Source organism: Diabrotica undecimpunctata, chromosome 8 (genome assembly GCF_040954645.1).
Source record: "Diabrotica undecimpunctata isolate CICGRU chromosome 8, icDiaUnde3, whole genome shotgun sequence".
NCBI lineage: Eukaryota > Metazoa > Arthropoda > Insecta > Coleoptera > Chrysomelidae > Diabrotica > Diabrotica undecimpunctata.
In genome coordinates, this window is record NC_092810.1 from 36,881,162 (window position 1) to 36,907,702 (window position 26,541).

The 26,541-nt window shown below is 30.5% G+C and overlaps 1 protein-coding gene across 2 annotated transcripts in view; it reads right to left on the reverse strand.

Moving 5' to 3' along the window:
* Positions 1–26,541, reverse strand: part of LOC140447439 (C-type lectin mosGCTL-7-like) — a 52,577-nt gene that overhangs the window by 10,199 nt on the left and 15,837 nt on the right. For both annotated transcript variants that reach the window (XM_072540086.1, XM_072540085.1), the window contains exon 2: positions 18,948–19,056. In XM_072540086.1, coding sequence (XP_072396187.1) covers positions 18,948–19,056 — 109 coding nt within the window. The remainder of the gene's footprint in view (positions 1–18,947; positions 19,057–26,541) is intronic.

Sequence of the window (26,541 nt, forward strand, 5' to 3'; positions counted from 1 at the left end):
TATGTCATATGATGGTATTCTGTAAAACATATGTTCTTATTGTTCATAAAAGCTATCTTTAACGTCTTCATCTGTATTTTCTGTTGGTACATTCACATTTATAAGGGTTACTTTTCTATATTTTCCTCTTATTCTTATTTTACATAATCTACTTGTGACTGTCTCAAAATCTATCACCAGATTGGTAAATGTTTTCTTTATAAAAAATCCCACCCCAAATACACGTTCATTGTCTCCACTGTTGAAAAACACGTAGTTTCCCACATCCATGGTGAAATTTCCTTTTTGTTTAGTTTCTTGTATAGCTGCAATATCTATCTCATGTTTCTCTAACGTATCTGATAAGTTCTTTAGTGCTCCTACTTCAAAAGTCCCTCTAACATTCCATTGTCATATCATCATCCTATTCCGCGCTTTATTCGTTTCCATATTTTCCTGACCACTGTGCCTATGTAGACTGTTTTTTTTTCATTTTCTATAGTTTTTCGGTACTATGGTTCCATTTCCACCATTCATCGTTTATACATATTTTCTGATAGCCGAGTTTTGTTTCATTACCTTTTCCTTCCTTTTTCTTCTCTCGCCATATCTCTAAGCTCTTTCTGTAGTTTGGTTTCGGCTTGGATTAGATCGTTTTCAATGAAATACTGCGTTCCTCTTAATTTACTCTTATTCTTCATAATAGGTTCTTTATCCTTCATTGTATCTACTTTTACTATCGCCACTGGTGGTTTCCCTTGAGAGGTTCTTATTTTCCGCACATCTTTTATTTTCACATTCACATTCAGTTGACTTGCTATAAAGTTGGTGGCATCTTCCAGTTCCTCATTTTCTTTGAAATCGTGTCCTTTGATCACAATGTTTTGTTTCCGAATTTGTTTATCCATCTTTTCGATCCTGCTTTCCAGGAAATTTACCTTTCCCTTCAACTCACGATTTTCTTTTTTTAAATTGCAAATTTCTTCTTGAAAGATCTGCTGGTCTTTTCGTACTCCTTTAACTTCGTTCATAAGAGCGATCATCATTTCTTTCAATTCGGTATTATCACAATCTTTCTTAGGTGGAGACCTAGTTAACTTTCTGCTTTTCATGAAAGCGTTTTCATCTTGATCGTCTTCTTTTTTTTCCTTCCTCGTTCTCTTACCATCGCCAGATTCTTCACTATCCCATTGATTTATCCTCTTTTCGCGGCCATATTGTTAAAAATATTATAAATCTCTTACCTTATTCCGGACAGTGTTTTGACGTTATAATTCTTACTTACACGCATGTATTATTTTGTAAATAATCACTAATTATTATTGTCCTTATCGTGAAGGTTCCCCGCACCGCGCTACTCGCCTCTTCATCCGATCGGAGCTTGTATAATAGCACTGATTGTTTATTTAGGTTACTTGTCATGATCTTTAAAAACTCGATTTAGTTCACAACATGCCCGGGTATCTCTTATGGGAGTGACAGTCCTCTGAAATTTGTATTTCCTAAGGACACCAGAGGGCGTAGAATTCATAGCAAAGCTTCGTGACTGTGCAATACCGCAACCAACAAAACAAGTACGCCATTTTTATTGTGGTTTCGACACAGTGTTTCGAGTTGTATTATTTGCGATTAAATAATTGTTTGCTTTTTTGCCATCATATTTAAATAATTACGGTTTTTAACTGTTGTGTTAATGGTTGTAATAATTACAATAAGGATGCTCAAATGCATATTTTCCAAAAGATAGGGCGGTAAGTAGAAAATGCTGATATAAGATTTTATTTATTTTTTAATAATTGCCTTAAAATGTCCGATGTTGTCCCAAATTTCTTTCCTTTCACGTTATGATGTGTATTAGAATTGTTGCCGATATAGAATTAGGTAAAAGTTTTTTAGGAAGTAAAATTATCGCCATTAAAAATGTGGCAATTCTTCAATGTTTTAAGAACTTTTTCTACAAAACTTTTGTTTATTTATCCTTTTGTAAGGCACCTCTAGAAATATACTATGTAACATTATTTCACAGAAAATATTAAAAACAAACTATTTATTTTTTAGCTTTATGATATTTGGATTAATAAAATTGACAGAGAAGACTTAAGGTGAAGCCTATGGACAGGGTTCGAAAGTGTGAAAGCATTTGCAATTCATTTTGGACCAGAAGCCCGCTATGTTGGATCGAGATATAAGTCCACCTTGAAATGTGATGCTATTCCTTCTCTGTTTCTGTGTTGTAATTTGTAGAAACTACAGAATAGCCACTGTTTAACCAACTACATTTAAATACATCATGTAATTAATGTTTATAAAAAAAAATAAAGTAGAAAAAGAACCAACGTTTGTTTTATTTTTGTAATTAAACCCTCAATATTAATATTTATATTTGAAGAATTACGAGAAGATTTTTTAAAAAGATGTTTCTTTCCTAAGGCCGCCAGAGGGCGCATTATCCAGAAATAACCTACACAGTTTCCTATCTATTCAGTAATATATATTCTTTATCTATGGTTCACAATTTTCTAATGACACTCGATTCACACAGACACTATTTCGCAGGAAAAACACTTTGTGGATAAATAAACTCGATATTACCCGAATTTTCGAATTAAATATCGGAGCCGTTTTAACCACGTCTTTCTCGCTCGTGTAGGTACCAGTGACGGAGTCCGGGGTGTCGTGGATGCTGACAGAAAATGTCGTTACCAGGCATATCTTGGTACCAAACTTTGCACAAATGCGCCAAAGGCGAATTATTTAAAAGAAATAGGAGAATGTGTATAGAGCAACTTTAAAAATGTCATAAAATAGACAAACCAATCTAAAATGAAAAAAAAAACAAAAGAAAAAGTAATAACTTTAGATCTACGATAAAAAAACAAAAAAAAGACCAACACGAACAAACAGAACTAAAATAAGATACCTACAAACAACTGAACGGAGAGATCGATGAAAAAGTTAAAATAGCAAAGGAATATGACTTAGAAAAATTAAAGAGGTGACTAAAATTTGAAACACTAAAAAGGAAGTAAATATGGAAAATGAATACAAAGAAAAACAAGATGAGATTTAAGAGAAATCTTTCAAACATTAATTTTTTTTCATCTCCATAGCTGATCCTTACTCATTTGTGCTAGGATCCAAGTTTCTTCTCCATATAGCATCACATATTTTGCAACTAATTTATCAAATTTGATTTTAGATATTCTACTCAGCAACCAGCTTGTAACATTCTATTTAATTTAAAGAAGCATCCATTTTTAACAGCTATCCTTGCCTTTCTATTCGACGGAAATGTTACCGCAGTTGTGTGCTGGCATCGATAGTGTCCACATCAATTAAGTGCTAATTAGTTTTCAATTTCTAAGCAGTTAAAGTTTAGTTTTTTAAATAGTAAGGAATAATAAAACAAGGTAGGATTGTTCTTTATATTTAAAAATGGATGATTCTTCGGGTGGCGAAAAGCCCCCTGATAAAGGTGAAAATATGGAGGCAGTAAGTGCCCGTTTTGATTTAAATAATAGGTATAAATCCTCTGATAAAGGCCCGTTTTTTGTTTTTGTCGAGTCCATCGACCCAAATATTAAACGTTTATCACCAGCCCGAGTAGGTCATTATTTATTCATTAATAACTTTTTTAAGAAAGATGTTGTCGATATTAAACTCGTCGGTAGAAATAAAGTGAAAGCATTGTTTAAATAGAACTAGTTAGTCAACGCAATGTATAAATTTGTTTGATTCTAATTGAGACAGTCACTAGATGTCACCACTCTTTCTGTCTCAATAGATTTTAATATACCATTCTTTGTTTGATATACGTTATACTAGATGGTGCTATGTGAAAAAGTTAAAGACTAAACTTAACGTCCATTTTTGATCCATTGAATTAAATTCACCAGCGTTGCAATATTTCACTGACATAGTAGCAACATGTTTATTTACAACATTTTAAACATGTAACAAAAAACAGACCTTGAATCACTTAAGATATTCATTTAAAATAGAGTTATTACTATCAACTAGTAAATATCGTGTCAACTAAAATTGTACATAAACGTACTGTGGCTTCTAAATCTTCCTATATCTAAATAAGTTTAAAGAATTTAAATATTTTATTTTATTTGGAAGTGTATTACAAAAATTTGGTCCGAGGTAAGTAAAACATTTTAATTCTGTGTGTTTAAAACAAAAAACATTTGTATGAGAAATGAACAAATTAGGTATTTAGAAATAAATTGTAGCGGATAATACATACATTCGATAATATTTGAAAAAAGTGATTTTAAATTAAAATAATGTTACTTCCATAATAAATAAATCGTTTTTTACAGATGGCTGGAAATATTTGTTGTTATTACAAATGTGGTTTATCATCATACAAAATTCATGGTTTAAGAATGTTCAGATTTCCGACAAAAAATCTTTCGGCTTGTCAAACATGGATATTACACTCTGGTAAGTAAATAGAAACTTTTTTATATTCTTTTATTTTACACCGTTTCCGTTACGTAATTAACTTAAAAAAAATGTTTATTTTTTTTTTCATTCATCATTTGAATTTTACGTTTTCGTTGGTATTATAATTATGATATAATAAACTTCGGAAAAACAAATTAGAGAACTAATTTATACACCAGTCCATCTGTAAAAAAATCATTGATTACACGTAAAAATCTTATAAAGATATTTGAAGGTTCTAAAAGATATACGAGTGTTAGTTAATAATAAATCTGTGAAGACATACAGGTATTTTGGTTTGTTTTTGTTTAAACAATTTTAAAGAGTGAGAGGTCATTCTTTTGCTTATAAAACGTTTTTTATCCAGTTTAGAGAAAAATAGTTAAAATAAAAATTGTAGATCTTAAAAAGTTCTTCCTTTTGTGAGTTTCTAATTTAAAATATATAAAGAATTCACCAAAATAGTTGCAAAAAACCCTTGATTTTGCAGAAATTTATAAATTTTAATAACTTTGTTTTTTGCATAATGGTATGTAATGTAACTAATAAAAATAGTGACGATTTGTTTATCATGGAAAGCGATTATTTAAACAACTTTTTGTTGAGCTACCCCAGTTAAAAAAAAAAATTATGTTTTACGTGCCACAGAAGCCAAGATATTGCAAATTTTACAAGCGCGATTTATTTTAAAAAAGTTCAAATCTAAAAAAAAACGGAGCTCAGATGGTTCTCCATTCTACTTCCGAAGAGGTATTTTACGAGTACCATCATTTTAACGGGTTATAAATTTTTACTTCTTTACCGCATATGCCATCTGTAAGCTGGATCGCACAATTCAGATCTTTATTTAGAGTCCCTTCAATTTTCATCTTTTACTGTTAATAGACAATGGAAGTATGATTTTAAGAATAAAATGCTTTGGTTTTAAATATAAAATGCTCTCTTGGCTCGTAATGGTCATAGAAGATTCTTTTTTTTTAGGAAGTGTGTTTTTCATCAGTTTTTCATTAGCCTCTATATAAGTTTGTGGCATAAACGATATCAAAGATATAAATGTTTATAAACAGATTAAATAACCTATAAACCATTTGCTCTGATTGACATTTAGCGCACTGTAATAACTTATTAATTTCCATAATTTCAAGGAGCTATGTTATATGTTTTTGCACAAAAAAGAGTTATTTTAATTTATAAATAACTCTTCATTATAAATTTGCATAAATAGCTGCAAAAATAAGGTTTTTTGCAACTATTTCGATTAATAGTTTCTTGTATTTTAATTTAGATACTCTCAAAAGTTACATTACTTTTTATGATCTACAACTCTAAAAAAGCTGAAAAAATCTTAAACAGATATTTAAAGTCTCTAAAAGGTATATGAGGGGTAGTAGCTGATGACAATTATGTGAAGACTTTAGCTAATTTTGCTTTGCTTTTTTTTTAAACAATCGTAAAAAGTGAAAAAATTTATGCGCATAAAACGTTAAAATAAAAGTTATAGATCATAAAATGTTCTCTAATATTGATATTTTTATAATTAAAATACATATAGAATTGACCGAGATAATTTAAAAACCCTTATTTTTAAAGTATAATTTATAAATGTTAATAACTTTCTTTTTGCATAACGATATGTAATACAACTATTTAAAATTATGGCAGTTAATGAGTTTTTAAAGTGTGCTAAATGTCATACAGAACGACCATACAGTTTATGAGTTATTAAATTTGTTTATCCAGGAGACCGATTATTTAAACAACTGTACTTGTCCAAACAGTCACTCTAGGGATATTTTGTAAATAGCAATCGATTTTTTATGGCTTCGTTTTAAATTATTAAAAAAAAAACATCAAGAATATAATAAATTTGTTTTTAAAAATCAGTTTGAAGAGTAACAAATTTTTAGCATATAAAAATTTCCAATAACTTTGACTTTTTTATGTCATACACTTGTATGTAGGCTCAATATAAAGCTAATAAAAAAAACATTAAAAAAAACCAAAACCTTCTATGGCCCAGAGAAAATCAAATAGCATTTTTTTTTCTTGTTTAAGAAATTGCAAATATTTTCATTGTTTATTAACATTAAGAGCTGAAAATTGAACATTGTAAAAGAATATCTAATTTTTATAATTCGATTTATCAATAGCATACACAGTGAAGAAGTAAATTAGTTTTGAAACAAAAAAATAATGGTACTCGTAAAATATCGCCACAGAAAAATGCAAGGGAGATCTGTCCGCTGCAATATCTCAGCTTGTTTCTTGTTAGTGGTTATAGAAAGTTCTGTTTTTTTTTAAATTGTGCTTTTACGCCAGCTTTTCATTGAGCCCACGTACAGCCGTATGACATGAAAAATATCAAAAGTAGTATAAATGTTTAGAAGCTAAAAAGCACTTTTGCAAACCGTTTTTTTAATAATAACGATCGATTCAAAAAACATCAAATAACTGTCAAAGGTTAAACACCCTTGTTAAAGTTCCTAATGGATTTTAAAGATTTAAACAGTGTTAAACAGATAAATTAATTCATCGACGAGTTAACAATACGAAGCGAAGTTCTTTAATCACAATGTGATAAGAAGACGAGTATCAAATTTGGTTTTATATTTCAATAGTCGAATTTAATTGTGGCTATATTGGTTTAATTAAAGAAAATCAGAGAAAATCCCAAGAAATAGGTGAGATCCTTTTTTTCTTTCTTTCCAGTTTGGGAGAGGGTCCTTTAGGTACTCACGTTTAGGTATTGTGTTACGGTCTAGGTAACCAAAACTACACATCATGAACAGTAATTAAATATTTACATTTACACAAAACAACTCCAGTTTCAACCCAAAATCATATGTCGTTGCCGCAGTCTCTAGACCTCCTTCCCGTTCGTTTTCTAAAAGGGGACAAGTTATTGTCATGCACTCCATTTTGAATACTGTTTTATTTGAATATATTAAAGAAATTGGTAAAATAGTTTATCCAAAAAATATTACTTTTAAATCTCGCATTTCGAATAATCGAATCTACATTTTCCTCACTTCTACTGACATCGTTGATCAACTAATACACCGAACGTCATAATTAATTTCACCGTCATCTTTATCTGCAGGCTTCTTTCTGCGACCAAAAGAATCCTTATTTCAAATGTATCTCCTTCCATCCCACATTCACTAATCGAACAGTCCCTAAGAAATACGGAACATCAGATGATCAATAGGCATATATCATGAGTTTTCTGCTCTTTGTATATTTTTACTTCATCTTTTGCCAAATTTAGACACGATATTTAATTAAGTAAGAAAACTTTATGTACTTTAAATACTAGCCCAAGTCTAGTTTAAAAAATAAATTGTTAATAAAAAATAACCTTAAAATATCCAATCCCTTTTTTAATCAAAAGGTTATACTTGATAAAATAAAAGTTTTGGAACAAATCTGGACCTAACCATATATACTCTTTTCTTCCTTCACCCTTTCCTTATTCATCCTTAGTTTCACAAGATACCAATTATCCGAACTCTTTTATAAACTATTTCGAACTAAAAGCTGCACTCAAATCCTATAAATTTACAAAAATTAGGGTTTTCTAGAATTATCTTGAAAAATTTCTCGAAAATTTCTTAGGCACCAACGACCCTCTAAATGAAGCCAGTAAATTTACCACTGACATACCGCTGACAATCGTCAATGAAAGATCTTGCCCTAATCTATACTAATATAAAAGAAAAATCATTAGAAAAAAAAAATTTTGTTAAAATCCATTATAAAAGGTATATAAATTAAAAAACCCAAATGGGCTGTCATGAAGACAAAAGGTTTTTGGAATCTATATTCCATCATCGGTGTCTAGGTGAACATGTTTTGAGCCGCTAAATATCTGGGTAAAAACCCGTTAAAAGTTATATGTTACAATTTAGTTTACATTATTTAGTCTTATATATTAGGATGTTAAAGCTACCAGTGGATATAATAACATGGCAAATGTTATCATATCCACTGGTAACTCAACCCTGGTGAGGTCCCAACCTCATATAAACTCATACAAAGTGTAGTAAATCTACTTCAAGATAGATCTAACGAACTAGGATTCTCACTCACTGAGAACAAAACCAAATTAGTAAAATTTTCCAGAAGAATTTTCACTCCCTTAACCAAAATTTTATTTAACAATTCTCTACTTTCTGCTGTTAATTATTGTAAAATTCTCGGTTTTATGTTTGACTCCAGATTAAATTGAAAGAGTCAAATCTCTGAACTTAAAACCAATTGTTTTAAAAGTTTGTTTGTTTGTTTTAAAACCCTCAGTCATCTTCAATGGGGTGCCGATAAAACTTCTTCTAGGTCTGAGCGCTTTTCGCTTTAGTCCTATTGAGAGTGTATACCGTGAATCTAATGAACTTTCTCCTACCCTAAGACGATAATCACTTCTACTTTCGTATGCTGCATCAACATCCGCAAATCCATTTAATCCCGTTCATTCCCTAATTGCCACAATGGCGTCTTCTTCCACTAACAATAACCAACACCTTATATTAAAACCTATACCTCAATTAATTTGTCCACTACTTAAAAATATTGACCTTTTTCAGACTAGTTCATTTCCTCTAACTTTACTTCCCCTCTGGGCTAAAGATCTCCCTTCAATATATACCTCTCACCATTTTTAACAAACTTGAATCTTCTAACCTTCTTATAAAGAAAGCATTTTTAGAATTTAATTTTCTATACAGATGCTTCTAAAACTACCACTGGTATTGGTTGCGCAGTAACCACTAAACATGAACTTGTAAGATCATCTCGGTTACCCTTAATATGCAACGTTTGCACAGGTGAACTATATAGTATTCTGTTGGCTTTTAAATGCATCTCCCATCAAAACAGACATATTGCCATTTGTTCAGATTAACTTTCATATATCCATTTAGTCAATACAATTTTCACTGACTACCTATTAGTTCAAAACATTCATGACATAAACCAAAATCTCTCTGCTTACGATGTAAGTCTCTCTCATATGGCTGCCTTCTAACACCGGAACTACTGGTAATAAAACAGCAGATAATTTTGCCAAAGAAGCTACCAACCATGGGGTGACTGAAGTCACCCCAATTCAACTAGCTAACGAATTTCGAAATTCGTTTTTAAAAAGTCAGTAGAGGATATTTGACAAAACTTATAGCAAAAGAGCAAAACAACTTTTCATAAACTTCAATCTTTTATTGGTCATCTCTCCCTAGACTTCATAACTAGAAGAGAAGCATCGACTATTAGAAGACTACGAATCAACCATACCAAACTTACCGACTGCAAACAATTCACCAACCTGTATAAAGCACTGGACTTGAAATCTTCTCTAAGGAACTAGAGAATCATCTACCTCTTCCTCAACTGTAAATTGTATATTATGTTGATTATGATTGTTGAAAATGTTGACTATTTCATTAATTTTGTGCTTAGGAAGTGCCAAAACTAAATCATCTACATATCTTTTAATAAAAGGAATGAAAAAAGTGTAATTGTTGATACAATCACTGATAACATCATCCATGACTAGATCCCATAGGACTATCAAAAATTTGTTTTTGGTAGTGATATGGGATCTTTTTTTTTCCTAATATTGTTCTGAAGCTATTTTCTTGTGGCATTTTAAATTAATTACTATTTAAATGGGAATAAGCCACAATTAAAGGTTAAAATACGTTTATTGACGTTTCAATTTCCACTTCGGAAATCGTTCTAAAAAACAAACATGTTTGAGAACGATTTCCGAAGTGGAAATTGAAACGTCAATAAACGTATTTTAACCTTTAATTGTGGCTTATTCCCATTTAAATAGTAATTAATTTCTTTTTTTTCCTATCTAAAAATTTTTTTTCTTACTCTTATATAATATAATATATAATATATATTTATATATATATATATATATATATATATATATATATATATAAACATATATTGCCATAACTGCCAAGTTATCTATATCTTAAATACAGAACTTATTTTTTTAATTTATTGTGCAGAAAGTTGCTTTTTTTCAGTTGTGTTAATAATAATATTGTTGTAGGTAATGCTGCATTGGAAAGTCTGGAGCTACCCGATTTAAAAAAAATCTATGCAGTAAGCATATGACCAAAAATATCTAAATGCAAAATATTTACCCAGTACTGCTATACCAAAAAAATATAGTGAGGTAGAAGAGGAAGGTTCGTTAACGACACCACGCGTTTTTCATACGTATTCAATAGAAAAACAACCATCAACCAGTGCCAATACTGTTTCGCACAGTGATAATTCTGAACTTGACGATTTTGTTGATGAGCTTTTTAGATATGCCGTTATCACCATTGGTCAAGAAAAAAAGATTTCATAATTATCACACACTTTAAAGGAGATTACATGCATCTCGAATACGGATTAATCTTCTTAAAACTCGCATAACAGCACTAAAAAAAGAGACTGGTTAAGATTAGGACAAAATCTGTACAAACTGCACGAAAGCCACAAACTCAGTTTTCTGCTGCAGTTTTTCTTGAACACTTTACTATCATAACGTTTGTTGGACTTGCTATCATAACGTTTGTTGGACTTGATACCATTGTAGTTAAACATCGATCTAATATTTTTAAACTAGTATTGCTGGTTCATACATAGATCCAACTCATACATTGCTTATTTTAGTTCATGCAAACAATGTTACAATCGATTTATATAACTATTAATGTAAACAATTTTGTTTTGTTTTTTTACCTTGAATTATTATTTTGTTAATATTGTCTATGGTGTAGTTATTAGAATTTTCATAAGTGTTATCTAACTATTAAAATAACGCGAATTTAATTTTTGCATAAACAGTCATATCGGGCGAGTTGATTGAAAAAAACATTCTCATTTATGTAAACAGAATACAAAAATGGTGTGTATATTATAAAATACATAAATAAATAAAATAAAGGGTACTATTTATTAAAGTTTTTAATTATTATTCCTTTTATCCCAACACATAGATTAATTTGTCCCTAAATATGTGTTGCCTCTTGTTGTGGCATATCGATCTGTTTATTTGTTTCAAAACCATTATCAAAAAACCATACCCATAAATTTACTATATTTTCAAACGTCATTTTAAAGATTAAAAGATTGAAAATTTAATTTTCTCAAAACATACATAAAACCATTGTTTAAAAAGATTTTTTTTTAAACAATGATAAAACTCAAGTCTTGACTAAAAAATAAACCTCCGCATGAGTGTTCTAAGACGATAGCAGTCGAGTCTATTTCAATTAAATATTTAATCCTTTTCTAACAAATCATATAACCAAATTAAATATCTGGTAAACTAATGAAAATTAAAAAAAGGCAGCATTTACCTGCTTCATTTAAATAGATTACTAACCGGTTTAGATTTATCAAGTCTCAAAGTAGAAAAACAATTTGAAATATTCGCTCGAAATAGTCAAGTTATGTTTCACAAAACGCATACAACGATAATAACAATAAGCATTTTATTAAAATCTTATATTTTCTTCACAATCTGGCACCCGTGTACAGGTTTGCATAAGTTACCAGACAGGTAAAAATATACTCGAATAGAATCCTGCTGAGAATTAAGTTTCTGTTAATAGTTTTTTAAATTTATGACTAGAGGCCGCCATATAACGGCAGAATAAAAATCAAACGTTTGTTCCATAAGGATTGTCTAACTAGTCCTATTTAAACAATGGTGAAAGTAATTTTTAATTCTTACACTTGTGCAAATAGTTTAGTCAATCACGACATAATTATTTCTAACAAATTTATTGCTTACATTCCGAATTTTTTTAATCACAAAAAAGGAATAATTAGACAAGTTGATACTTTTTTGGACGAAAATTATATGATGAATAATATTATTTCCGACCAAAAAATAACCGAGGTAAGACGTATGAAAAGAAAACTTATTGATTCAGATAATGAAACTATTTTTGTTCCTAGGCAAATGGTAATTTTAACATTTGAAGGAAATATTATTCCTCAATATATTACGTTAGATTTGGTAAGGTTTCAAGTTGAACAATACATATACCCTGTGGTACAGTGTTTAAATTGTTTTAAATTTGGTCATACTCTCAGACAGTGTAAGTCCACTTTCAGCTTATGCAAAAATTGTGGCAAAGAACACGAAGACAACTCCCGTTGTAGTAACTCACAATATTGTCTTCACTGTAAAACAAACGATCATACGACTCTAACGAAACAATGCCCAGCTTATCAACATCAATATAATATTAAAAAAATAATGGCGATTGAGAATACTACATTTAAAGAAGCTGAGTTTTTAGCAAAAAATCCATCCTATGCCAAAATCACGACACATAATAAATTTGAATTGCTTAGTAACCTAAATAACTTTCCCCAACTCCCGACTGCGGCAAATGACCGTACAGTAAACAACTCATTCGTTCCTAAACCTAAACAAACTTCTAATCCTCTTAAACGAAAAGCCATATCCCCGACTCAATGTAAAACTGCCTTACAATTTCCTTCAACTTCTAAAACAAAATCAGTGTCTCATCCTATAATTCCTAACCCATATCGTAATGAGTTTATAGCATATAAAGAAAAAATACAATTACAAATTCTACAAGAAATTCCATTTGCTTTAGAAAGAATAATTAAACAAATTGACCCCAAACTAGTCTCAGTTGAATTCCAAAAAGTCACTCAAAATGAAATCAGAAATATACTTTCTTGTTTATCAGACAACGATAGTGATGGGGAATCATAGAACACTTAATATTCTTCAGTGGAACTGCCAATCTATTATAAAACAAAAGACTAATTTGCTTAATTTTCTAGAAAGTCATACAATTGATGTCATTCTTCTGAACGAAACTTGGTTGTCACAAAATAAAAATTTATATATTAAAGGTTTTAATAATGTTAGAGTTGATCGACGTGATGGCTATGGAGGCGTTGCTGTTTTAGTTGCAAACAACATTTCCTTTTCAGATATAAAATTCAAAACAAATTATAATCCAAATATAGAGGTTTGCGGTGTTTTTCTAGAACAAGTTAAATTATCAATAGTATGTGTTTACAAACCTCCTAAAATATATGTCTCATCCAAAGATTGGGAAAATTTATTTGGACAAATTAAAGGCAGAGTTTTAATTGGGGGCGACTTTAATAGTCATCACTGTAGGTGGGGTTCCATACAGGATAGTGCACAAGGTAATATTTTAGCTGACGCTTTAGACAATACTAATCTAATTTTACTCAATGACGGAAGACCAACCAAAATATCCAGACCAAACGAACGTCCTTCAATGATAGACTTAACATTAGTATCTCCTCATTTAACAGGCTTTACTACCTGGAATCCTCTAAATGACTCACTAGGTACAATCCACATCCCTATCCAAATCACCCTAGATTTGAAATATTCCCCAAGAACAATCCATACCTCCACAAAATGGAAAGAGTCTTCAGCGAACTGGTCTATATTTGAAAATTACTTAGAAAAATGCCTTCTAGATACTCATTCTATAGATATTACATCTTTGGAAATGTTTAATAACTTAATAAAAACAATTAGCGAAGCTGCAGACTCTGCTATGATTACTCAAAAATCATTTCAACCAAAATCCGGTCTTCCCGTATGGTGGGACGACGAATGTAAAAATTTAATATCGTGTCGAAAAAAAGCTTTTCGAGAGTATAATATTGTCTCAAATCTTGAAAATTATCTAAAATTTAAACACATCCAAGCCAAATGCAAAGTTGTTTTTATGAAAAAACAAAAAACATCTTGGATCAACTTTGTTAATACTATCAATAAAAATACACCGCTCAACAAAATATGGAAATTTGTTAATAAAATGGCTAACAAAAATTATCATTCAAAGACACAACCAATTTCAACAGAGCTAATAGAAGAGTTACTTGACAAGTTCGCTCCACCATACGTTCAAGACCAATTAAAACACTTATCAATATGCAATTCCAGTAAATTTAAATTACTAGAAAATCCAATAAACATCCAAGAACTGGATGCAGATATTAAAATATCAAAATCTACTGCGCCCGGGAAAGATTATATTACTTATTCCATAATTAACCACCTTCCCGATAAGGCAAAAAATCATTTATTAAAAATATTTAATGATTGGCTTTTGAAAGGAAATTACATTGACAAAATGAAAGAAACAATTATATGTCTTTTTATCAAACCCAACAAAGACAAAACTCTCTCATCGTCTTATCGACCCATTTCTCTATTGTCTTGTATAACAAAAACTTTCGAAAGAATTATTAAAAATCGTCTTAACTGGACAGTCGAACACTATAATCTTTTGCCAAGCACTCAATACGGATTTCGATCTGGTCTGGGAACACTAGATGCAATAAGTCACTTAACAACAGATATCCAACTAAATTTTTCAAAAAATAAATATTTAGCATGTTTTTTTCTAGACCTTAAAGGCGCTTACGACTGTGTTAATTTAACAGTAATGCATTCAAAGTTATGCAAACTGGGGTTTTCCACAAATTTATCCGCTAATATAGTTAATCTTTTTAGCAACCGAACTTTATATATCAGAGACCATAGTAATCAGTTATATGGTCCACGAATAACTCATACAGGATTACCACAGGGGTCTGTATTAAGCCCAATTCTCTTCAACATATTTTCGGCAAGTATACACGACATTTTTGTTGATTCCATAAAATGTATACAGTACGCCGATGATATATGTATTTACTCCGTCCGTGATTCATATGACGATTGTGTGGAGGTCCTGGAACACATCATGAGACTAGTAGATAATTGGACTAAAGACCACGAACTTACTATATCCCCAGAAAAATCTGCCATTATGATATTTACAAGACATAGGTTACGTACGCCTGATAGTCTACACCTGTCAGGATATGATATACCCGTTGTCACTGAATATAAATATCTTGGTATAATCCTAGACCCCAAATTACTATGGTCTAAACATGTCCAATATATAAAAAAAAGATGTGAGAAAGGCATTAATCTTCTTAAATGTGTCACTTGCAGAAAATGGGGTGCTGATCCCAAAGTTGCATTGATGTTTTACAGGGCCTACGTGCGATCAATTTTGGATTACGGATGTGTGTTATACGGATCAGCAAGCAAAACACATTTACTAAAAATAGATCGTATTCAGTTTAAAAGTTTGAGATTAACTTTGGGTGCTATGAAATCAACACCATGCCCCCTGTTACTTGCTGAAAGTAATGAAATGCCATTAGAATATCGTAGAAATTTATTAGCAACAAAATATGTATTAAAATTAAGGGCTAGAACAAGTGGCCTACTAAGTATGCTGTATGAGTTATCCATTCAAAATCTAGTAAACAATTATTGGAGAATAAAAAATTCACCACCATTAGCAGATGCCTTTCTGGAAACCAATGATTTACCGGTTACACTTTCAACAAATTATATTAAACCATCTTATAAATTAGAATTTAATACAATCTTAAAAAAATTAAATATTATATTTCCGAAATATTCAGATTCACATCAAATAAATAACAAGCTGTTGAACTCCATATTGAGTGAATATACTAATGAAACTATAATTTACACAGATGGTTCTAAACTGAACGATGGGAAAGTAGGGTCTGCAGTGTATATTCCTTCCAAAAACAAATCACTTAAAATAAAGCTTCCTCCACATTGCTCTATTTACACTGCAGAAGCGGTAGCTATTAGGAAAGCTCTGGATTGGCTAGAGCACGCAAATTTGCAAGATGCTGTGATCATCTCAGACTCTAAGTCAATTCTTAGTGGACTTAATAATACTGAGTTAAACCATAAAACATGTGAGCTGATATGTGACATTAAACAAAAAATGAGAAACAAAGATATAACATTTATTTGGGCAAAAAGTCACTCCGGGATAAAAGGTAATGAAATAGTAGACGAGCTCGCTAAGGATTCTACTCATTCAGGTATACAAGAACATATTTACACAGTATCAGACCTAATCAATTTTTATACTAAAAAAATAAATTTTAACTGGCAAGACAGATGGAAAATATTGGCGAATACTTCAAATAATCATTATTACAAGATCCATCCTACGTTACCATCCCTAACAGAATTACCACACATATTCCATTATAATATATCTAAACGATCAGCAGCAACTATCACAAGATTAAAAACTGGTCACGGTGCTGTTCCTGCTCACCTGGCTAGATTAAACATTATAGAATCAGGAAAGTGTTTATGCGATAATATTTCCCAGTGTGATGTTAATCACATCCTGTTTGGATGTATTAAAAATAAAGCACTCTCATCTACGTTTTATGAAAACCTAGTTAAAAGTAATGTGCAACTTCCAGTAAACATAACCCACCTACTGTCATTGAATCAGAAATCTATATACGAACTCATATGTAATCACTTATATGCATCCGGATATATAATATAAATTTAGTACAATCAAGTTTTTAATTGATAAACATAACATAAATCATTTAAAAATCTGTGGCAAAAGGACTGGTTTCCATGCCAAACACACTATCATCATCATCATCATCGAAATGTTACCGCATAACCATCTGATGTGATATTTCTATATGATCTCTGAACAGAATTAAAGAAGCTTGATTTTCTCATAGTTTTTCTTAAGACTTACACTCTCACCAGCTCATTTAACAGAGATGTAACCTTCCGAGACCGCTAAGACCGCTACAGTTCTTCCTACAGCGGCAAGAAAGTAGCTCTTAAGCATAAAGTCAGGACATTAGAGAAGAACTGGAAGTACAGGAAGTCATTAGGTGTATTAGAACACTCCATCAATTTTGGACAGATTATGGTAACAGGATGCAAGAAGAAAAATGGTCACAATCATCTAAGATTTAGAAACCAAACACACGAAAAATAGTAGGCAAGTTATCAAAACCATGATACGATTTGAAAAGAAAAGATCAGAAGGCGAAAAACATGACAAGTAATCGAGATATATTCCTATTAAAGAAATAAAAAGTAGTACTACAATTTTAACTGAGGTTGTGGCTGTTTTTAATGAACGATAAATTATAAAATAAACACTTAAAATAATGGTAACAAATAAAAAATATAATTTTTAATTGACCAATGTACAACCGCGATTTAATACGCATGCCAATTTTATACTTTTGATAATGGAAATTATCAGATTTCAAATACTTTTAATAAGTTTGGATAAGGATTTAGTACTTACTTAAATATTTTATTTTTAATATTCTTAATATTCTTAATATTCTTAATATTCTTAATATTCTTAATATTCTTAATATTCTTAATATTCTTAATATTCTTAATATTCTTAATATTCTTAATATTCTTAATATTCTTAATATTCTTAATATTCTTAATATTCTTAATATTCTTAATAATCTTAATATTCTTAATATTCTTAATATTCTTAATATTCTTAATATTCTTAATATTCTTAATATTCTTAATATTCTTAATATTCTTAATATTCTTAATATTCTTAATATTCTTAATATTCTTAATATTCTTAATATTCTTAATATTCTTAATATTCTTAATATTCTTAATATTCTTAATATTTTTAATATTCTTAATATTCTTAATATTCTTAATATTCTTAATATTCTTAATAATCTTAATATTCTTAATATTCTTAATATTCTTAATATTCTTAATATTCTTAATATTCTTAATATTCTTAATATTCTTAATATTCTTAATATTCTTAATATTCTTAATATTCTTAATATTCTTAATATTCTTAATATTCTTAATATTCTTAATATTCTTAATATTCTTAATATTCTTAATATTCTTAATATTCTTAACATATAATGACCTTATTTAATTACGTCTTTCATTGTTTATTTTCTATAAATTTCCCACGTTAAAATTAGCTATAGTCACATGTTTTATCAAATCTGAGAACCACTTGCATACGATTACTTACACGTATATGGGAAAATCATTAATTTACCCCAAAACGCTCGAGTTAATGGCTTTTTAAAGATTAACTTGAGAATTACTTAATTTATTACGTCTCTCAAACTGTGGGAGCGAAATTTTGTAAATTTCACACGATCGAACTATATAAATAGAATCACACCCTCAGCAAAAAATATAATTCAGTCAACATTTGCACGGCGTGCAAATCTAGTACGCCGAAATATCATTACTACCCGACGTCATTTCTTAACTTCATACGACGACTCTCGACGCCTGTTCTTCTTAGCCGATATTTGCAACATTCAAAAAGTGGTTGCTATTTTGTACTTATAATAATTTATGAGTTATGCCAATGGATTTTTTTTATATTCACAATCATATACATTTCATTTTTTACGACTTAAATTAATTAACCAGCTAATTCTATATTTCCTTTATAAACATGTGATAAACCGCCCATTTTATGAGGAACTGCAGTGTCTTTTATCGACTAGTTCGAAAACTTTTTATCTTGTCATACATTTAAATACCTTAGGATACCATTGTCCTACCAGATGTATTACAATCTTACCATTGTCATAAATAAATTTTCCAATTCCATCGTTTTCTTGTTGACTACTGATACTTAACAAATGCATTCCTTGTTGTCGGCAAAACTGTAACGCCTTGAAGAAATTAGCCTAGAAATAAAGACATTTAATTACTTTTTGTAATTTCGATAAACTATTGATATAAATATTGACTCCTAAAACAGCAATTATACAAAGTTGTTTCTTCTTTTAATATTGTTTAACCCTTTATAGATTATTGGTATATATATATATATATATATATATATATATATACATATATATATATATATATATATATATATATATATATATATATATATATGTATATATATATATATATATATATATATATATATATATATATATATATATATATATACAAACAACACCGTTTATTAGGGCTGCAGTCAGTAGGTTTGGCCGGGATGTTATAGAAACACTCTTTTGACTTTTGGTCGAGCTTTTGGAATTCTTTTATTCCTTCTCAAGTACATAGTCGTTGAGATTATTTTTGTGAATCTACGACACTCAACATTCAAAAAACACACATAAAATATAACATTTAAAATAATAGACAATATACATTTTAAAATTTAGTTGGAAAGTTAAAATTTTGTTAGTGACATCTTTTCATGGTGACATATAGTGACATATATATATATATATATATATATATATATATATATATATATATATATATATATATATATATATATATATATATATATATATATATATATATATGTATATATATATAATTTATTCCTGTTTCTCATCCTTTCATTATTTTTTGTAGTGCAGATAACTCTAAATTTCTATCTCATCATACATATTTCTCACAATTTTTGATATATTCGGTAGAACTCTTTTCTTAGTTAGTTCACGCTTAGATAAACGCACTGTATATATTTTTATATTAATAAATTATGTCTCCTAAATGGATTTTAAATGAAAAAAGATTTCACATGTGTAATATAAAACTTATCAGGTAAAATCCACTTTAAATCCAAGGCAAAAAAACTTAATATTCCTCGTCAATCAATAGTGACCTTTTCTTTTCATTAAGTCGATGCATTTCAAGCGGCCGTAAGGCGAAATTACGTATTTTGGAGTAAAAACAAAGGGCACAACCTTTGGCAAAGCTTCAATATTGACGTAAATAGTAGAGATTGCGGTTTGGGCAAGATAGAAAGCTTTCTCTTGTAGTAAAAAGTTATATTTGTGAGAGTACAAATAGAATACGTATAAGGAACGTTAAAAGTCTCTATGTATCAGGGAAAATCAGTAATTTTGTTCATGAAATTAAATATTTAAGAATTAATATGATTGGCGTAAGGGAGCTAAGATGGTTTGAATCGAAAACATGGTGACCGGGATGAATGCAAACTGTACTACACTGAGAGAGTTACTTCCTTACTCCGTGGCGTTACGACGTTAACTTACTTTGTTTGCCTTTGTTATCGTCGACGTTTCGCTTCCATACATTACAACGGGTCTTATGATTGTTTTATAGATCTATATCTTCGTACGTCTTGTTAGTTGTTTCGATTTTATAAGGTTTTGGAGGGCAAAAAGACATGTGTTGCCGGCCTGGATCCTGTTGTTTATTTCTTATGATCCGTTATTGTCTTCAGTTATTGTTGTTCCAAGATACTTGAATTCTCTAACGCGCTCAAAGTTAAAGTCATCGATGGTGATGTTCTGACCGATTCTGTCCCTGCTTTGGTTATTGCGGCTCATATACATATATTTCGTCTTGTTTTCGTTGATTTGGAGCCCCATCTTCTCTGCTTCCTTCTCGAACCTCACGAAAGTCTCACTCATCCTTAATCGTGTGTTTCTTATTAGATAGATATCGTCTGCAAATGCAAGTTTGGTCCTTCTCGATGAAATACTGTATTTGGTTTTTCGATTCTTGCACTTCTGATCATCTGTTCCAGGGCTAAATTAAGGAGTTGTGGTGAAAGTGCATCTCCCTGTTTTAGTCCATTGTTTATTTCAAATGTTTCCGAGTATTATTGCCCAACTCTCACCTTACATCGTAACCGTTCCATACACATCCGTATCAACCTGACTAGTTTTTTTGGAAAGCCAAGTTCCTGCATCGCTGTCCATAGTCTGGCCCTGCATACTCTGAGAGAGTTGAAGAAGACATAAAAGTTTTAAGGCAAAAAATATGTTATACCGGTCAGCGACAATTGTATTAATCCTGTTAAATCGTAGACCATTTGCTGTCAATATTATCCAGGTATACGCCTCCACTGGAGAAAATAAATATGACAACGGAATCGAATCTTTCATCATTCGATGCCTATTTTGCATTTAATTTTCAAAACACCCCCATTTTAAAGGTAATTGTTTCAGCTTTAACATAGACTTTGCAGAATTACTTTATCTTTATAAATAAAAAATTATAATAATTAAACATTAAAAATTTCACTAAAAATGTGCGAATTAATTTGTTTATAAGAGACTTAAACAAAATTAAGCTATAAACTTGGAAAATCTGTCTAATGAAAGTTATAGAATAACTCAAAACGAACATTTTTAACTTTGATAAACGTTTCTACAGTTGGTACAGTATAAATCCCGACGCACGTAATCCGCGTCATAGTAAGTGACGTCACATAATACCAACACAAAGTATTTAAGTCTTAGGTTTGTTCCTTCTCAGAATCTTTTAGCTAAGTACACTTGATAAAAGGATGAGATAATATATTTGTTAAAATCGAAAAATATTCCTTCAAATGCACCTTCTAGTTCCAACGTTGCCAAATCTTCAGACAAAACAGTCATAATACATAAACGTCATAATACTAATATCTGCAAATCTACGGAGAAAGAAGACAATCGTGAAATTGAAAACAATCATGAAACATTACAGAAAAAAATAAAAAGAAGTTTATACCTACGGGGGCAACCCCAAAATCAGGGGTAAGTTTTAATCCAAATTTAATGCTGTTAAATATTCAAAGCATAAATAGTGATAAAATTTGTGATGTTAATTAATGATCTGGTGTATTAGGTATTTTTTGAATAACCTCGAAGGTATTTTAAATTATTTATACAAACCAAATATACATTTTGTAGTATGTGGTGATTTTAATGTATATACCAGAAATATGACTAACGACCATGTTAATCTACTCAATGTTTTACTGAATTTTAATATTAATTGTAATCTTGTTAATTGGCCAACTAGGGTCACGGATACCAGCGTTACAACATTGTATCAGATCACAGAACAGTTTTGGTGGAACTTGACTTTGAAACGGAATTGTCATACTTTATATAAAAAAAGACAATTTGGTGAGGATACGATAAATCACTTTGTCGTTAACCTCATTAACGAAAACTGGAATAGTGTTTATGGAATCTTAGACACTATTCTAGCATTTCAAGCTTTTATAAATATCTTTTTGTATCATTATTTAATTAATAGTGAAGTGCGAAAGTCGAGTTTTGAATTAAGAAATTTACACGCATTATCAAGGGCAGTACCAATTCTTAGAGATTTTTATCAATAACAAAGTAAAACACATAGAAAACTTTTGACCAAAACAAGAAAAGATTATTACCAGAAAATCATTACTTCGTCTGATAATCCCAATAAAATCACGTGCAAAATTTTCAATAATTTTTCAAAAAGTGCTAATAACAATGCTAATACTTGTTTAACGTATGATGACAATAATATAATTACAGAAATCCCGTAGAGGTAGCATGCACTTTTAACACATTTTTTAAAAATGCACCTTTTGATATCGTGTCGAAAATTCCATGTAAGACATGTAGACAAAGACAAGTCAGTCAATTATTACAGATCATGAAAATTTCTTTCAGTTGCACCCATTTACTGGGCAGGAACTGATTGAACTCCTGAGGAGTAAACTTAAAAACAAATCCTCTAGTGGTTTTGACGAGATACCTGCATTTTTGGTGAAAAAGGTTTTACCTTTTATAATCAATCCTTTAACTTATCTCACCAATTTGTCTTTTTACAATGGGGATTTTCCTAATTATGGTTATCTAAAATCTATCCTATTATTTAAATGGTTATCTAAAAAACAATAATATCATAACTATAAATCAACATGGATTTCAAGAAAATAAATCTACTAATACGGCAGTCCATGCATTTTATGCTCATTTAACCAGTTTGATTGATGCAGGCGAATGTCCTATTGGAATATTTTGTGATTTTAGTAAGGCATTTGATTGTGTCAACCATGAAATATTATTTAAAAAACTAAAATAGATAGGTATTACAGGAAATTCTTTACAGTGGATTATGTCATTTCTAAACAATAAACCACAATATGTGAGTCTGCAGATGAGGATCGAGGATTGTGTGACCAGTTGTAGATCTAGCCTTGTTACTACAAACATCAGTGTTCCCCAAGTATCTATAATAGGACAAATGGACAGAGTGGTAAATTTCACTATATATGCGGATGACACGTCAATTATTCTATCTAACAAATCCAACGTAATCCTACAACATCAATGTAATGATTTTCTTTCATCTTTATATTCTTGATTTTGCGATAACTTGTTGCATCTTAATGCAAGTTATACATTTTCACAATAAACAAAAAAATCTGTAAAATCTTTAGTTTATTTTTAACAACATGCAAATAGCTACGGTGTAGTCAGGTAAGTTTTTTTTGAATAACGATTGACGAAAGTTTTGATTGGAAGTTGCATTGTGGAGCGGTTGTTTCGAAGTTGAATTCCATTAACTATCTAATTAGAAATTTAAAATGTGATTTGACGGAAAATCAGCTAATTATGATATGTTATGCACTCCTGGAATCCAGGTTAAGATACTTCCAGGGATATGTTTTTGGGGTATGTCTGGTTATGCAAATGGTATATTCGTCATACAAAAGAAAATATTGCGTTGTGTCGCTGGTGTCTCCCGACTAACTAGTTGTAGAGAATATTTTAAAAAATAAAAAATTTTAACATTGGCGTGTCTATTCATTTTTGAATTATGTGTTTTTATTTTTAATATTTTTTAATAACTTACATCAGTTTAAAACGAGTGGTGATATGCATAATTTAAATACTAGATATTGTAATAAACTTTATATACCATTTTCAAAAGGTAACATTAAATTTAAATCGCCCAGGATATACGGGCCACAGGTGTTTAATCATTTGCCCACAGTTGTAAAGTCCACCAGTTCAATAAATGTATTTAAGAGGAATCTTAGGCAATTTTTATGTGAAAAAGTGTTTTATACAGTCGAAGAATTTTTTAGATCTTAGATATTAGCTGTATATCATTTAGCTTTTAAATTCATTTCATGTCTTGTTTAGTCTAGTTTAGTGTTTAGTTTTTAGCAATGTTTATTTATGACTAATTCTATACAATTTATGTTTGTCAGAAAGAAAATAAAGAATTTGAATTTTAAAATACAGCCACTAGACATATTTTATTATATACGCGTAGAAATAATCTGGCCAATATAAGTTATAGATCAACTCAAAATAAACAACGAACAGCCCAGTAAGCACAAGTACATACATAAGACAAACTAAGTACATACTGATGGGACATAAAGTATGTACAATGTACGTATACGAATTTTCAGTATAAATTAGTCAGATAAAATTAAATGATTAAAGGGATTTTTCATCAACTAACAAAAAACATAGCTAGAGCAGCATTTAGCAATATGAAAAAGCTCCTCATAAGCAGGGATTTGTCTCTTCCCCTAAAACTACGTCTAGTTAAATGCTACATTTTTCCGATCTTACTGTATGGTGTGGAGGCCTGGACGCTGACGGAGACGCTCACGAGAAAACTAGAAGCATTCGAAATGTGGGTGTACCGACGCATTCTTCGTATATCCTGGACCGAACATGTCAACAACATAGAGGTAATCCAAAGAATCGGAAAGGAGAAAGAAATCGTGAATACAATTAAACAAAGAAAACTTGAATATCTAGGCCACATATTGAGACACGATAAGTACCGTCTACTGCAATTAATTGTCCAGGGAAAAATAGACAGTAAGCGAGGGTCAGGCAGGAGAAGACACTCGTGGCTCCAAAATCTGAGGAAGTGGTTCGGACTCACATCGGTCGAACTATTCAGAAGCGCCGCAAACAAGATCAGAATTGCCATGTTAATAGCCAACGTTCGCAACGGACAGGGCACTTGAAGAAGAAGAAGAACAAAAAACAAAATGTGTTTAATTTATTAATGTTTGTATTTTGAGAACGATTTCCGAAGTGGAAATTGAAACGTCAATAAATTTACTTTAACCTTTAATTGTCGCTTATTCCCATTAAAATAGTAATTAGATTAACTTTAAATTACCTCTTTGATATTAAAAAACTAGGTTGTTTGAGTTATAAACGAAATTGGTACATGGTAACATAGGACTGTACTGGGGTTGCTAGTCCTTACTAACATTTAAAGGGTCTTTACCCATATATTTAGTGGCCTCAAACATGTAAATCCAGTAGTTTTTGTAATATCCTTGGTCACAATTTTAACTTTCACGTTTGCTTTAATTAAAGTGGTAATACTTACTTATATTAGGATAACACTGATGGAATAGTTATCCCGAAAACGCTGTATGATGTAGCCCAATTTTTTAAGTAAACATTTTTTGTGATGGTATGGTATACAGCCAACTACAGGAATTCGATTTCCTTGTGGAACATAATAATGTGAGCTCATGCTTCTAAGATCACTAATCACACAGTGTCACTACAGAAAGAAATAAAACGTAGACGTGATCTAGTAAATGTCGCCGTGGGAGGGATGGCGAAAATATGGAAGGACTCTCAAATTTCACGACCTCCAAAAATGAAGTTGATCAACGACTTAATATTTCTAATACTACATAATGATGTGAATTTTGGACCCTACGACAAGCAGAAAGAAGAAAGATAGACGCCACTGAAATATTCTGTTGGAGAAGAATATTACTGATTCCGTAGACCGACCACAGGACAAATAATTCAATTTTAAATGAACTAAAGGTCAACAAACGGCTCTTTAGCAAAGTCGATCTGCAACAATTAAAATACTTTAGACATGTTTTGACAGCAGACACAGAAAACATTGAAAGACTTATTATCTAAGGAAAGGTAGAAGGCCGAAGATTACGAGGAAGATTTTCAACAACATGGATTGATCAAATTACAGAGATATGCACAAGACCCATGCATGAGTTACAAGAAATGACCAGAGACAGAGATCCTCCGGGGATCAGGACTGAAGAGAGCAAGAACGAGAAACTGAAGCTGATTTTAAATTTAAAATAAAATGCAGAATGTGTCATTAAAAAACATATCTTTGATACGGTACAGTATTATGAAACACCCTGTATATTTGTAACTAATTTTAAAATGTTTGCAGCTACCTCCTATTTTGTAAATAACTTTTTTGGCATCTACTATAATATCAGATACAAAAGTTTTCACAAATGTTGATCACCCGGTATAATACGAGTAAATTTTTGTTGTTACTTGAATTATGATGAAAGTTTACTGACATTTTTCTGGTAACCCTCTCACAAATTGTAATTATTATTAATTCACGTTACTTTTGCACCAACTTTCTTACACTAT